We start from the raw sequence: 16,067 nt of genomic DNA on the forward strand, positions 1-16,067 counted from the left end.
GAGTTAATATTCTCTTAAGAATTGAAGTTTAAGATGTTATCTAATTGAGGCATTTAGATGATTTAAAGAATTAATAAAGTAGATTAGATTAGATAGATTAGATTATAGGGTAGTGTTACAAAATTATCTCATTGTATTCCTTTGTTTCTTCAGAACAAGCCAGTCTTCTCTGTGATTTGTAATGTTCAGAGCACACCCAATTCCAGAGTTGATAGGTGATAATCTTCAACTAATAGAATCATAAAGTACAGAAGAAGCCCTTCAGCCCATCAAGTCTATGCTGATTATAAAAAAAAAGACTGAATCTACACTTGTCCCACTCTCCAACATTAGGTCTATGGCCTTGATTGTTGTGACACTCCAACTATTCCCCTGAGTTTCTCCAGAGTGCCCTATGTTTTGTTTCAGGTTGTAACATAATAGGGTGATCTTATCATGTCAATAATGTTGGTGGACTGATCTGGGATCGTGGCAGCAAAAAGATATTAACTAATTTAAAATTACCTTTAAGATTAGAGATCAAAGGTGATATTAGGAAGCACTTCTCATATATACTGCCCTGACTATTTGGAATGCTGTCTCAACCGAAGATATTGTTTGGTAGGGATTGGGAGAGGCTGTTCAATTGAAAATTTAAACTAAAGTTTTTGTTGCGTAAGGGTATTAATAGTTTGAAAATAAATGGAATTGGATAACTGTTTGAAATATTGATCTAAACCATTTGAAGGATTTCAGGACTATTGGGAAAGAAAAGTGAGTGGGACCAAATGGATCATCCTTTCTGCACCATAAGATTGTTTGAATTTATGATTAATCCAATTATACATCATGATTTTGATATGGCTACTGTTGTTTCCTGACAGCTTCAGTGTAATGATCTTGCAAAGTGAATATAATTGAGGACTCTTCACCACTCATTCCTAACTGCTCCATTTCAGCCTCACTCTGTGCATATTTAATAATACCCAAGAAGTCCCTGAAATTGGACCCAGGATCTCATTGTTACAGAATATCTAGGAGACAAACTAATCTTGTACCAGCAGACAGAAGGTGTACATGGTAATAGTAGCTGATATGTAGCCCATCTAACAATTTGGTCAAACAGACTTGAAGGGCTGAATGGCCTCATTCTTTTCCCCTGTTCCTGCACCCTTATTGCATTCATTGTAGGTTATCTCTTTTTTCAGAAATTACTAAACCAGAATTTGACTGTGAGTGATGCAGGTGTCTAGACATTGCACACTTTCATACATTACTTTGCCCGTTCGTTTAGTAAACAATTAAATGCTTCTGTGCTACTGTTGCAGTAAAAAAAACTGGTGTATAAATAAATTGGTTGAGAATCTTGATCATGCTGCACTAAAGTTTGGGTAACGAGCCAATAAATAGGCCACTAAACTAATATTGCAAATGTTCAGTTGATTATGTTGCTTTCACGTGATACTCATGTTCACTGAGATTCATATAATTTGCTGAACCTTCTGATTTTTAGTTATTTGCCAAAGACAAGAGTATAATAAAATGCTACAAAGATTAGTAAAACATCAGGGCATCTCAAAGTAAAAGCTTTTATTTATGCAGCCACTTATCACATCCTCATTAGCGCATAACTTTTGTTGCTAAGTGGACACATTCAGCAATTTCTACACAGCAAGGTAGAAATATTGAAGAAGCTGAAGGGCCAGTCAGCCTCAGGAATGGGGTGAGACTTTATCCTCTCCAGACATAATCAAAATGGTGATGTGCCCATTACTTTACCATCCATCTCCAACTTGTCTGAGATTTAATGGAGGTATTGGGTAGTCTATTTAAAGCTACACCCATCTCCTGCTGGTATTTCACCTACAGCAGGAGGAGGCCCATACCATGTGGGCAGTCTGGCAGCTGCAGTGGAGTAGGCTGATGCCAGGTAAGGGGAAGCAGCCTCCAGGGAATTCCCTGCACCCATTGGGGTTCATTGCTATCAATGTCCTACTGCTCCCTTTACCCTTCACCCCCTCCGCCATATATCTATTCTATAATTACAGATTATAGAATATATATAAAATTCTTTACACAACAGGATTTTACTACTTCCAGTTCATTCTCAATGCTTTTAATTCACTGTTCACCCTCTTTGTAAGGCACACAGTACCAAGGATTCCTTGGTGTACTACAGCTGAAAGGCATTAGGCAGTGAACTTTTCCTATTGTACTTCTGCAGTAGAGGTACAGAGTGTCCCTCAGCATCTTGCTTTGGGCTTTGGAATGTGCTGATTTTCACTACTCAATCAAGGACAAGTCTTTGCATTGGAAGACCAAAATGTTTTGGGCAAAGCAAAGGGTATCTTTTACAGAGGTAATAGTCATCCAGTCACGGTCGATGTTTGTCTTGCTTTGTGTCGTTGGGAGCAGCCCATAGAGAGTAGAGACCTGCATCATGAATTGCAAGAGAAACCTTTGCACCTCCTTGTACCTGCATTGCAAAGACAAAATCCACAAACAGGTGCAAGACTGTGTTTTCCCCACTAATACCACCTCAAGGGCAACATGCAGAGCATGTGAGACTCCAGGTGTGCTGGGTAGATTTGATATGAATGGGGTTTTCTCATGACTTGCTAAACTACATATAGGTGCTTGTTCCAAGTTTTGGCAATGAACCATTCTGCTAACAGAGTTTGACAGTCTGCTCAGGGACCCATCCACCATCTCTCTTTTCTGCAGCATCTTTGGGCCACACTTAACATGGAATGAATTGATATGTTTTGTAATGTATTTATGTAAATTTTATGAATAAAATATGCTTTTTGGAAAATGAAGGCCATATAAGGACCACTGCACCCCATAAAATCCAGGCGTTGCTGTTTTTGATTGAGGGATGAATGTTGTTCAAGGCGCAAGAGAGCCTCAAAATGTGCCACAGGACGTTTTTGTAGCCCCGTGTTGACATAAAGTGGACCTTGGTTAGCTTTTAATAGAAGATATCTCTGATAATGCAATATTACCTCAGGGTTGTGCAACATTTTAGATTATGAGCTCAAATTCTCAAGTTGGGATTGGACCATGAGCTGATGTGAAAGAGTTAGAATACTTTCTTTTTGTATGTTTTATGTGTTTGTTTTGTCATTATTGAAAGGGATTGGGTGTAGCTGTGTGTTTATGTTTCCTAAAAGATCTAAAGAAGTTTCCACACCATCTATTAGCAGTGAACGGAGGTCCCCTCCTTCAAATGATGTTAGGTTGAAGCTCCATCTATCAGTTTAGGTGAATATTAACGAGACAAACAGAATGCCCGGGTTAATAATATTCCACAATCAACAGCAGAAGACTAGTTGGTCATTCACCACAAAGTCATAGAGCTTTCACAATATGGAAAAAGGCCTTTTGGTCCATCATGTCCATGCTGGTCATCAAGCATCTATCTATTCTATTCAGATTTTTCAGAACTTGGTCAGTAGCCTGCATGCTATGGAATTTCAAGTGCTCACCTGAATAGTGTCTTGAGGGATCCCATGTCTACCATTCTTTTCAGCAATAAAGGTCTAGATATCACCGCTCTCTGAATGAAAAGTCTTTTCCTTCAATCCACTCTAAAACCCTTGCTCCTTGCCTTAAATCTGGTGTCTGGTTATTGACATTTCTACTAAGTGAAACACTTTATCCTTTCTGCCCTCTCTATGCCTCTCATAGCTTTTTATACCTCAATTAAAATTCCCCTCAATCTCTTCAACTTGAAGGACAATATCTGATCTATCTAGTCTCTCTTCTAGCCCAGACTACCTCTGCTGCATCCTCTCCAATACAATCACATCCTTTCCATAGTGTGGGGACCAGAACTGCACACAGTATTCCAGCTAATGCCTAACTAACAATAATTACTTGCTCTTAGTATTCAATATTTTGACCAAGAAAGGCAAGAATCTCATTTGCCTTCTTAATCATATTATCTGTCTGTCTGTCTGCTGCCTTTAAGTACCTATGAACATGAACATTAAGGTCCCTTGGTGTACTATACTTCCTAGCATCGTACCAATCAATGTGTACTTCTCTGTCTTATTAGTCCTCCCAAAGTGCACCACCTCATACTTTTCATGATCAAATTCCATGGATCACTGTGCAACCCATGAGTACCATAGTCGAGGGCTTTCCTCATCACTATTTAAGATACCACTAATTTTTGTGTCATCTATGAATTTAATAATCATACTTCCTATATTTGCATTTGGATCATTAATGTACACAACAAAAAGCAAGGGATCCAGTGCCAAACCCTGTTGCATGTCACTAAACAGGCTTCCAGTCACAAAAACACCCTTCATCATCAACTTCTGCTTCCTGCTACTGAAACAATTTTGGATCAAATTTACTAAATTTGCAGGAATATGGGACTAACATGGGTAGTACAGACTCAGTTGACCAAAGGCCCTTTTCTGCACAGTATGATTCTATGTTATGAATTGTCCTAGATCCTAAGGGCTCTTAGCTCTATGCAAGACCTTGTCAATAGTCTCACTGAAGTCCATTTGGGCTACATCAACTACATAACTACATTCTCCTCATCGACACACTTTGTCACCTCCTTGATAAATTCAACCAAATTTATATCATCACCCCCTGACAAAGCCATCCTGACCATCCTTTATTGAAATATTATTGATGTGGAGATGCCAGGGTTGGGTTGGGGTGGAAAAAGTCATATGTCACACAACATCATTTTATAGTCCAACAGGTTTATTTGAAATCACAAGATTTCAAAGAGCCACTGCTTTGTCAGGTGAAGTATTATTGTTTGTGCTTCCCCTTTTTCAGTAATTTCCTCCAGCCCTACAATCTTTCAATATCTCTGTGCTTGTTCATAGAATTACTGAATCATCACAGAACACAATTAGAGTTGTTGACATCCTTTAGGGAAAGAAATTTGTCGTCCTTTCCAGCCTGAACCAAATGTTACTCCAGACACATAAAAATATTTGCACTTTGAAATGGCCCAGCAAACCATTCAGTTATAGTTAAGGATATAGTTAAGTACTATCTTCACAAGGAGAAAGTAAGGTCTGCAGATGCTGGAGATCAGAGTTGAAAATATGTTGCTGGAAAAGCATAGCAGGTCAGGCAGCATCCAAGGAACAGGAGATTCAACGTTTCGGGCATAAGCCCTTCTTCAGGAATTTCCTGAAGAAGGGCTTATGCCCAAAACGTCGAATCTCCTGTTCCTTGGATGCTGCCTGACCTGCTGCGCTTTTCCAGCAACACATTTTCAGCTACTATCTTCACAAGGGCAATTAGGAATAATTAGGATAAATGCATTGTCAAAGGCATTCATAATATACAAAGTAATTTTTAAAATTCTAGCCGTTTCCTGATGTACAGGTTAGGGTGAATTGGCCATGCTAAAATTGCCTGTAGTATTCAGGGATGTATAGGTTAGGTGCATTAGTCAGGGGAAATGTAGGGAAATAGGTCTGGATGGGATACTCTTCGGAGGGTCAGTGTGGTCTTGTTGGGCTGTTTCCGGACTGTAGGGAATCTGTGACGATTCTACCACTCATGATCTTGTCTTTAGCTGCCTGGGCCCTAAACTCTGAAATTCTGACCCTAATTATTTTTGCCTTTCTACCTCTCTCTACTCCTTGAACATGTGCCTTAAAATTACCTCTTTAATCAAATTTTTGGTTGTCTGCTATACTATATCCTTATGTAGTTCAGTGCCAAATCATTGTTTGATAATGCTCTTCTAAAGTGCAATAAGACATTTGACTACATTTTATGAGCCACATACGTGTATGTAAATTGTGTTTTCTGACTGTGATTTAATGGCGACATTTAAAGAAGAAAAGTCTGTAACATCATGTCAAGTTGAACACCACTAATGGTAATACATGTTAAATATGACAGGCTGTTTAGAAGGGACAGGCTAAAAAACTGACAGATAAAGGAAATTTGTCAAAACGTGTGGTGCTGGAAAAGCACAGCTGGTCAGGCAGCGTCCAAGGAACAGGAGAAATAATGTTTTGGGCACAAGCCCTTCATCAGGAATGAGGCTATTGGGTTAAAGTGGGAGGGGGTGGGGATGGAGTGAAGGTAGTTGGGAATGCGATAGGTGGATGATGGTAGGGGTGAAAGAGATGGTGGGAGTGGAGCATGGAGTGGATAGGAAGGAAGGAAGATGGACAGGTCAAGAGGGCGGTGCTGAGTTGGAAAGTTGGAACTGGGATAAGGTGGAAGAAGGGGAAATGAGGAAACTGGTGAAATCCATTTGATCCTAGATAAGTAAATTTGCTCATAAACCCCTTACCACATTTCTGCGGAAGCTAGAGTTCCATAATGTAGAACAGAGATATTACAAACATGCTGGTTCAAAAAAATGCTTTCTTTCCTCCCTCGCTGCTATTTTTCGACCAGAACATTCCGGCTTGAGAGACATTTCTTAGATTCCAGTTACTTTCCGAGTTATTTAAATTAACCAACTGAGAAATCAGTCAATGGCTTACCAGGTAAGTCACTCCGCTGTCAGTCCCAGCATCCCAGGGAATTAAGTCCTGAATAACCTTCTGCACCCACCCACAATCCTTGGTGCAGAGATCTTCTGCTGACAGTCCCACATTCCAATCTGGACTGGGACCCAACATTGTCAGGAAGGACATCAGATGCCGTGTGTGGTCAACAGAGAATTCTGCAGATGGAGCTGCCCGGCTGCACAAAATGTAGAAAATAGCAGAAGAGAAGAAACAAGAGCAAAATTAGATTAGATTAAATTCCCTACAGTGTGGAGACAGGTCCGTTGGCCAAACCAACCCTCCGAAGTGTAACCCACCCAGACCCATTTACCTCTGATTAATGCACCAAAAACTATGGGCAATTCAGCATGGCCAATTCACCTGACCTGCACATCTTCGGACTGTGGGAGGAAACCACAGCATCCAGAGGAAGCCCACACAGACATGGAGAGAATGTGCAAACTCCACACAGACAGTCACCCAAGGCTGGAAGTGAACCTGGGACCTTAGTGCTGTGAGGCAGCAGTGTTAACCACTGAGCCACCTTGCCACCATATTAGGCCTTAATCTTTGCATGTTGGAATGGTACAATGACAAATCGTTCAATGAAGTGTCATATAATAGATGTTCATTAGTTGTTGTATTTTCATGTGTCACTTAGCTTCAGATTCTACTTCCTGCATTGATGATTAATAATTTAGGAGCCTTGCAAATATTTTGACCTGCAGCTGCATGTTCCACCAATTAATCTGACAATCTCCTTATCATTTGGTGCTGAGACATATTACAAAAGAGGACAGTCTTGACATATACGTAAATGACTCTAATAAGTTTAAACTCAACAGCAAATATTGTGATCTTTCTGAGTGTGAAAGGCCCTGCACTTACACATCAGTAAAGTTCCTCTTATTCATTACTCAGTGATGTATCTTTCTTTCCTGGAGGTTCTTACTTTATCAAAGACATATATGAGATCTATATTTATGAGATGTTTATGCACAAAGATGCCTCATTGTCTGGTGTGTCTCATTTACTTGTGATATATCGCCAAAACTTTGTTCTTTCAATTTTCATTTTTCTTTCAATTATTATTCACTTACAAAGATAACATGCTTTTGTTCTTTTTGTATTCGAATGATGGGAATGAGTCCAGAAGTCAATCTTGATACTATTCCTTCTCATGGAATCCACTTAATAAATTACCTTACATATTTATAAAGAGAGCTGCATCTACAAGGCTTGGTAGGATGCAGCACCACCAATGGCATGTGGATGCCATTAAACCATGACATGTTTACATATTCAGTCTTCTTTTTAACATTGAAAAGTGTCTGGATTACCTTTGCACATAATGGCCTAATTTAGTTTTTTCCTTTCATTACCACATGAATTGCAAAACAAGTTGCATTTGGTCTCGACTTCTTCTTTGTTCAATCTGTTGCAAGATTGACAAATGATTACATCATTATGATTGTATCAATCAACTAAGCAACAACCGGAGAGAGCATAAAGGAATCATTTCCATATAATTACTTCATCAATTTTTATCAGAGGCCATTGGTGTATTGTGTCTGAGCTAGCTCTTTGAAATGTTTTGCAATTAAATTCACCCCATCTTTCTGCCTACCCTTGAAAACTCTTCAAATACTTATATCCAATTTCCCATTGAACCTGATTCCACCACCTTTTCATTCAGTGCATCCCAGGACATAACAACTCACAGCATTAAAAGGTTTTTTCATCTCCTGTCAGGTTTTATTGCCATTTTACATGAATCTGTGTCCTTTGATTATTGACCCTCCAACCACTGGAATCAGTTTTACCTTAGTAATTCTAGAAAAACCCTTCATAAGTGTGATCATCTTTATGAAGACTCCTTTCATGCCTCATTTAGCTCCTGGATATCGTCTCTGCTCTGAGGAGAGCTATTCCAGCCTCTCCAAACAAATAAAGCCCTCATCGCTAGCACCATATCTACTGCCAAAAATTCATTTAAAATATTCTTCAAGACATAGATTGGATTTTAACTCCATCAAACAAATAGTGAGATGTAGGAAAAAGTGATGACTGTAGATGCTGGAGATCAGAATCAAAGAGTGTGGTGCTGAAAAAGCACAGCAGGTCAGGCAGCATCTGAGGAGCAGGAGAATCAATGTTTCGAGAATAAACTCTTCATCAGGAAACATCAATTCTCCTGCTCCTTGAATGCCGCTTGACCAGCTGTGCTTTTCCAGTACCATACTCTTTTGACTTAACAGTGAGATGTGGACACAAATTTACCAACTATTTACTGCCAGTGGTAATTTCTAGGCTATCAACACACCATTGACTTAACATTGTTCTTAAGATTGCATATATATGAAATTGGCCATGTTTACTCTTCAGATATGGTGTAAGACAAATTTATGCAAACACTTTCATCTGCATCTCTCATTGGAACAAAGACTTCAACCGAAAATATTAATAACATTTTATAACTGTAATTGAAATGTTATCTTTGATTATCTATTAAGATGCCAATTTAATCACATGAAGTGCCATACATCAGCCTTTAATCATTTCAAGTATGTCTTGAGATTTGTCCTCAATTTTTGCTTTCTTTGGTTTCTATGACAACTGTATCTAGTTTCTGATTTTTCTGATGCTGAGCAGTCTTTTTTTCTCGTAGAAGTACATTATCACCTAATTATATTGATATGAAAACAGATTTTCTACTCTTTTAATTGGCAATTAGATCATCCAATGAAAACCAATTTCATAAAGGTCTCTCTTTTTTAAGTTATAAATCACACAACACCAGGTTGTAGTCAAACAGATTTAATTGGAAGCACTAGCTTTCGATCACTGCTCCTTCATCAGTTAAAGGAACGGCGCTCCAAAAGCTAGTGCGTCCAAGTAAACCCGTTGGACTATAACCTAGTATTATGTGATTTTTAACTTTGCACACCCCAGTCCAACACCGGCATCTCCAAATTATCCCTTTTTTTAAAATGGCATAACCAAAAGCAACTAATTGGATGATCTGAAATTTCTGAGCTCAGTGATAAATCCAGACAACACTAAAGTATTGAACTGGAAGAGGTTTGCTGACCTCAGCTTCATTGTAATCACACAGTAGGCCCTGGGAATGGGATGCAGAATTCAAATTCCCTCTTGTTAATTGACATAGAATTAATCTGCGGATGTAATTTATTCTGATCATTCTTGTAATACAAATAGGAAGAGCCATTAACCCCTGAAGCATATACCACCATTCATTCAGATCACAGCTGCTGTTAACCTCAACTCCATTTACCAACTGGCGTCTTTAAGTCATTATGTCCTTGTTTTACAAAAGTCAATCAATCTCAAAATGAAATTTTCAACTGATCCTTTTAGCATTAACAAATTTTTGGGTACAATGTTTCGGATTTCCAAAACCTTTCTTCGAGGACTATAGATTTGTATTTGGTGATGGTAGATATATGAATTGGATTGCAGGAGACATGGGAAGAGAGAGATCAAGATCTTTCTCCAAATGTTAGTGTTGCATGAATGGTAACCAATGCATACATTTCCAAAAGAGAAAGTGAGGACTGCTGCTGCTGGAGATCAGAGTCGAAAAGTGTTGTGCTGGAAAAGCACAGCGGGTCAGGCAGAATCTGAGGATCAGAAATGTCAACGTTTTGGGCATAAGCCCTTCATCAGGAGTATGGGGGTGGGGGAGCTGAGAGATAAATGCGAGGGTGGGGGTGGGACTGCGGGGAAGGTAGCTGGGAAGGCAATAGGTCAATGCAGGTAGGAGGTGATGGTGATAAGTCAGAGAGAAGGATGGAACGGATAAGTGGGAAGGAAGATGGACAGGTAGGAAAGGTCACAAGGGCAATGTCAAGTTGGAGAGTTGGATCTGGGATAAGGTGGGGGAGGAAAGATGAGGAAACTGGTGAAATTGACATTGACACCACATGGTTGGAGGGCCCCAAGGTGGAAGATGAAGTGTTCTTCCTACAGGCTTCAGGTAGCTTGGATTTGGCAGTGGAGGCGGTGTAGGACTTGCATGTACTTAGCAGAATGGGAGGGAGAGTTGAAGTGGTTGGCCACAAGGCAGTGGGATTGTTTGGTATGTGTGTCCCAGAGATGTTCCCAGAAATGTTCTGCGAGTTGGTGTTCTGTCTCCCCAGTGTAGAGGGGACCACATCGAGAGCAATGGACACAGCAAATGAGGTGTTTGGATGTGCAGGAAAATTCCTGCTGGATGTGAAAACATCCTTTGGGCCCTTGGATGGAGGTGAGGGGGGGAGGTGTAGGCATAGTTTTACACCTCTTGCGGCGGCATGGAAGCGTGCTGGGAGTGGAGAGTGGGTTGATGGGGGTGAGGGGGAACCTAACGAGGGGGTTACAGAGGGTGTGGTCTCTGCTGAATGCTGACAGGAGTGGGAAGGGAAATATATCTCTGATGATGGGGGTCTGACTGTAGGTGGTGGAAATGATGGAGAATAATGCATTGAATCTAGAGATTAGTGGGGTGAAAGGTGAGGACCAGGGGTTTTCTATCCATGTTGAAGTTGGAGGGGTAGAATTCCATTTCCACAGACATTATACAGGGTCATAAGTATTTTAGCCTAATGGAATGTATGGTGATGGTATGTGGCATATACGTTGCTCACTGATTAGATTAGATTACTTACAGTGTGGAAATAGGCCCTTTGGCCCAACAAGTCCACACCGACTCGCCGAAGCGCAACCCACCCAGATCTATTGCCCAACACCTAACACTAGGGGCAATTCAGCATGGCCAATTCACCTAACCTGCACATTTTTGGACTGTGGGAGGAAACTGGAGCACCCGGAGGAAACCCACGCAGACACAGGGAAAATGTATAAATTCCACAGTCAGTTGTCTGAGGCGGGAATTGAACCCGGGTCTCTGGCGCTTTGAGGCAGCAGTGCTACCACTGTGCCACCATGCTGCCCATCATAGCTCTCTCCTCAATCTCCACCATTCTGGTTTGACACTCCAGTGACTTTAGACAGATTTATAAAGCATGTATCTACCTCAAACATACCTCTTTTCATATTCTTCCTCCACACCCCGCACCCCCCCCCCCCCCCCCCCCCCCCCCCCACCACCACCCCCTCCTCACCTTAACCTGTTGGTCCTTAGGAGGATCAGTCAGCCAGTCCCCATATCCTACCAATGCTTATGCTCCAACACACACTCTGTTGCATGTAACACCTTACCTCACTCATTCTATTTACTTCTCATCCTCCTACACCATTGACACTGCATGACCTCTGTTTCCTCACTCACTTGGAAAATCTCAATACCTTTCGGGCTACATACGTCGGCACTAACAGCCATGTCTCCAACTTGTGTCTTTCTCATTCAGTTCCTCTTCATATCATTACAGGGAAGACACCTGATGACAGGGCAAAGAAACATTGGACAGGCCGTTGAGTCCCAGATATCTGTGTTCTCACCCCCTCTGAGAAAAGGAATGTTGCTCTGGCAGGAGAAGAGAGGGTGGGCTGAAGAAGTAAATTGGTCAGGTCAGTAGGAGTCTGTTAAGAATCATAGCAGATGAAATAAATGGAATCAGAAAAGGACAGAGGATCATGATCAATAATTATCAAGTAAGAACCCCCAACCGTACTGACAAATAGATAGCAGAAAGGGTACAGAAAATAATGTTGTAAGAAGAGTGCAAAGGGCACTCTTCTTATCCAGTATGAGAGGCATCACTGCTGGTTCTGGTGATGGGCAACGAACCAAGATAGATAAGAGAAATAAATGTCGCAGGATATTTAGGTTGATGTATGGATTGCCACCCAGTGAGCAAAATTCAAATCAAAGACAGGAATGAACTTAATGACTCACCACAAACCATTGGGATGAAGCTTTCAGATTACAGCAGGAATGGAAAACTGCTGCTGTGAACACAACATTGACTCTAACTGTTGAAGAAGGGGACAGATCACCTTCCTGAGGAAAAGTAGTAAATGGCAAACCTGCCAGAAACAACCACGCCGCCCAAAATAATCAAAAACATTTCTTTGACATTCTGACCTCTATTTCTAAGAGATAAATAAACCTAGATATTCAACAGTTCTGTTGAAGATGGAGGCAAAAATGTGGCAAATTTTAAGCTTTCCCTTTCGAATTAATTAAAGTTTGATTGGAAGCATGAATGCAGAAGAAGGCAATTAAAATCAAATTATAAAAGGCTTTTTATACATAATGTCAGAGTTTGGTCCTGATTTCTTTTCCCTCTCTGATGAATAGCGATGAGTTCCATGGCTTAGAAGTAAAAAAGAGGTTTAATTAACAACAGCAGATCAATAGATGGCCCTGATTAGATATCAGCAGTGCCCTTCTCTACTGCACTTATTCATGAGGTGATAATATAACCTTGTTATACTTCAAATAAAATATCATTTCTTGTGCAATCTTTTACTTAAAATGAGATTTCAAAATTCATTCATTTGAAATACTGATACAGCATTTCTCTACTTAAATTTCCACAGCTGAAGGTGTAATTTCTGAGGGAGTCTATTTAATGGAACAGGATCCACATAATTGGTATGAAAGTAAAACCATGTCACATTGGATAATTAAATAAAGAGAAAAAAGGAGGCTGCAAATTACGTATAAATGGTGGAAAGAGTGGTAATCTCCATTCATGGACAGCCTTTCAGTGCACAAATCCAATTCCCACTGCTGGTTATTGTATTTCAAACCTCTTTGAATGCATATTTCTGCCAAGTTAATAGGCCTGCTCTCAAGGGAGATGAGCGGATATCAGATACGTGTTTTTAAAGCCATTCTATTAATGCGTATTGTCACTTAAGGTGATCGCGCTCCTTCCTTTCCGGTCTCCTTTTCTAAAATGGTTCTTTTATGTCCTCCCTTCTTTTCCGATGGAAACCTGGGTTTAATTCTTTAAAGAGAGAACAAAGATAATCTAAAACGCTGAAAGGTTAGAGTTAATTTAGCAGTATCTAATTCATTACCAGTCTTGTCTGTACAAAGTCTATACAGGGTAAAAAATGGTTTTAATAATCTGTCTGCTTAGATATTCATGGGAGAAAGTGAGGATTGCAGATGCTGGAGATCAGAGCTGAAAATGTGTTGCTGGAAAAGCGCAGCAGGTCAGGCAGCATCCAAGGAGCAGGAGAATAGATGTTTTGGGCAAGAGCCTTCCTGAAGAAGGGCTCATGCCCGAACGTCGATTCTCCTGCTCCTTAGATATTCATGGGATCGACTTCTGTTGACAGTTGAAGTTTCTTTGCCATACTTTTGATGTTGACCCTTTGCGTGCTGGCAGAAAACAGATTTATTGCCAGTGTGAAGCTCCAAGTAACAAATGAGAATGTTTATCAGTAATATCCTCCCTGAGCTACGAATGTCAAAGATCTTCAGAATCAATTCACTGACTGTGGAATAGGTTAAAACTAACAAGATAAGCAAGGTCTGATGGATTGTGTATTTTGAGAAATTACATTTATACAGGACCTTTCAGGATATCCCAAAATGCTCCACAGCTGAAGAAGTACTCCTGTACTGCAGCCATTGTCATAAGGTAGGCTACACAGTCTATTAAGACAGCAAGATCTTTTAATTATCAATGCACTCATCTGTTTCAGTGACTTTGGTTAGGGGACAAATGTTGGGCTTTACACCAAGGTGGCATGGTGGCTCCATGGTTAGCACTGCTGCCTCACAGCGCCAGGGACCTCGATTCAATTCCAGCCATGGGTGACTGTCTGTTTGGAGTTTGCAAATTCTCCCCATATCTGCGTGGGTTTCCTTTGGATGCTTCGGTTTCCCCTCATAATCCAAAGATGTGCAGGTCAGGTGGTTTGGCCATGCTAAATTGCCCATAGTATTCAGGGATGTGCAGGGTAGGTGCATTAGTCAGGAGTAAATGTAGAGTAATAGGTAGGGGAGTAGGTTTGGGTGAGATATTCTTCGGAGGTTCAGTATGGACTTAGAGTCATAGAGATGTACAGCATGGAAACAGATCCTTTGGTCCAACCTGTCCATGCCGACCAGATATCCCAACCCAATCTAGTCCCACCTGCTAGCACCTGGCCCATATCCCTCCAAACCCTTCCTATTCATATACCCATCCAAATGCCTCTTAAATGTTGCAATTGTACCAGTCTCCACCACTTCCTCTGGCAGATCATTCCATACACGTACCACCCTCTGTGTAAAAAAGTTGCCCCTTAGGTCTCTTTTATATCTTTCCCCTCTAACCCTAAACCTATGCCCTCTCGTTCTGGACTTTCCGACCCGAGGGAAAAGACTTTGCCTATTTACCCTATCCATGTCCCTCATAATTTTGTAAGCCTCTATAAGGTCACCCCTCAGCCTCCGACGCTCAGGGAAAAACAGCCCCAGCCTGTTAAGCCTCTGCCTATAGCTCAAATCCTCCAATCCCCTGGCAACATCTTTGTAAATCTTTTCTGAACCCTTTCAAGTTTCACAACATCCTTCCAATAGGAAGGAGACCAGCATTGCACCCAATATTCCAACAGTGGTCTTCCTGATGAAGGGCTTATGCTCGAAACGTTGAATTCTCTATTCCTGAGATGCTGCCTAACCTGCTGTGCTTTGACCAGCAACACATTTGCAGCTGTGATCTCCAGCATCTGCAGACCTCATTTTTTACTAACCAATGTCCTGTACATCCGCAACATAACCTCCCAACTCCTGTACTCAATACTCTGACCAATAAAGGAAAGCATACCAAACGTCTTCTTCACTATCCTATTTACCTGTGACTCCACATTCGAGGAGATATGAACCTGCATTCCAAGGTCTCTTTGTTCAGCAAAACTCCCTAGGACCTTACCATTAAGTGTATAAGTCCTGCTAATATTTGCTTTCCCAAAATTCAGCACCTCGCATTTATCTGAAGTAAACTCCATCTGCCACCTCTCAGCCCATTGGCCCATCTGGTCAAGGTTCTGTTGAAAACTGAGGTAACCCCCTTCGCTGTCCACTACACCTCCAATTTTGGTGTCATCTGCAAACTTTCTAACTGTTCCTCTTATGCTCGCATCCAAATCTTTTAGGTAAATGGCAAAAAGTCGAGGACCCAGCACCGATCCTTGTGGCACTCCACTGGTCACAGGCCTCCAGTCTGAAAAACAACCCTCCACCACCACCCTCTGTCTTCTACCTTTCAGCCAGTTCTGTATCCAGACTTGTTGGGCTGAAGGACCTGTTTCCACACTATAGGGATTCTATGGATTACTTTCCAACTCTTCTTAAAAATAGTTTATCCCTGCATGGGATATGCGTGTCACTTTGGCTTGTTGCGTAATAATTTTTAACCCATTCCTAATTGCCCTTGGACTGAGTGGCTCATTAAGCTGTGTCAGAACACAGGGAAGGGTCAACCGCATTGCTTTTTTCCTGGACTCATATGTTGACCAGATCAGGTAAAGATGACAGATGTCCTTCCCGAAGGGACATCAGTCAGCCAAACAGGTTTTGGCTAGCAATGGTTACATGGTCACCATTAGATTAGTTCAGTTGGACTCAAATTTTTTGAAAGAGTTCAGATTTCACCATCTGTCATGGTTTGCTGTGAACTTATGTCT

General features: G+C 41.0%; 1 protein-coding gene across 2 annotated transcripts in view; it reads right to left on the bottom strand.

The window, feature by feature from the left end:
* spon1b (spondin 1b) overlaps positions 1 to 16,067 on the bottom strand; it is a 349,924-nt gene that overhangs the window by 55,212 nt on the left and 278,645 nt on the right. For both annotated transcript variants that reach the window (XM_060839037.1, XM_060839036.1), the window contains one exon: positions 6,471 to 6,672. In XM_060839037.1, the coding sequence (XP_060695020.1) occupies positions 6,471 to 6,672 (202 nt within the window). The remainder of the gene's footprint in view (positions 1 to 6,470; positions 6,673 to 16,067) is intronic.

The sequence above is a fragment of the Hemiscyllium ocellatum genome, chromosome 18 (genome assembly GCF_020745735.1).
Source record: "Hemiscyllium ocellatum isolate sHemOce1 chromosome 18, sHemOce1.pat.X.cur, whole genome shotgun sequence".
In the NCBI taxonomy this organism is placed as follows: domain Eukaryota; kingdom Metazoa; phylum Chordata; class Chondrichthyes; order Orectolobiformes; family Hemiscylliidae; genus Hemiscyllium; species Hemiscyllium ocellatum.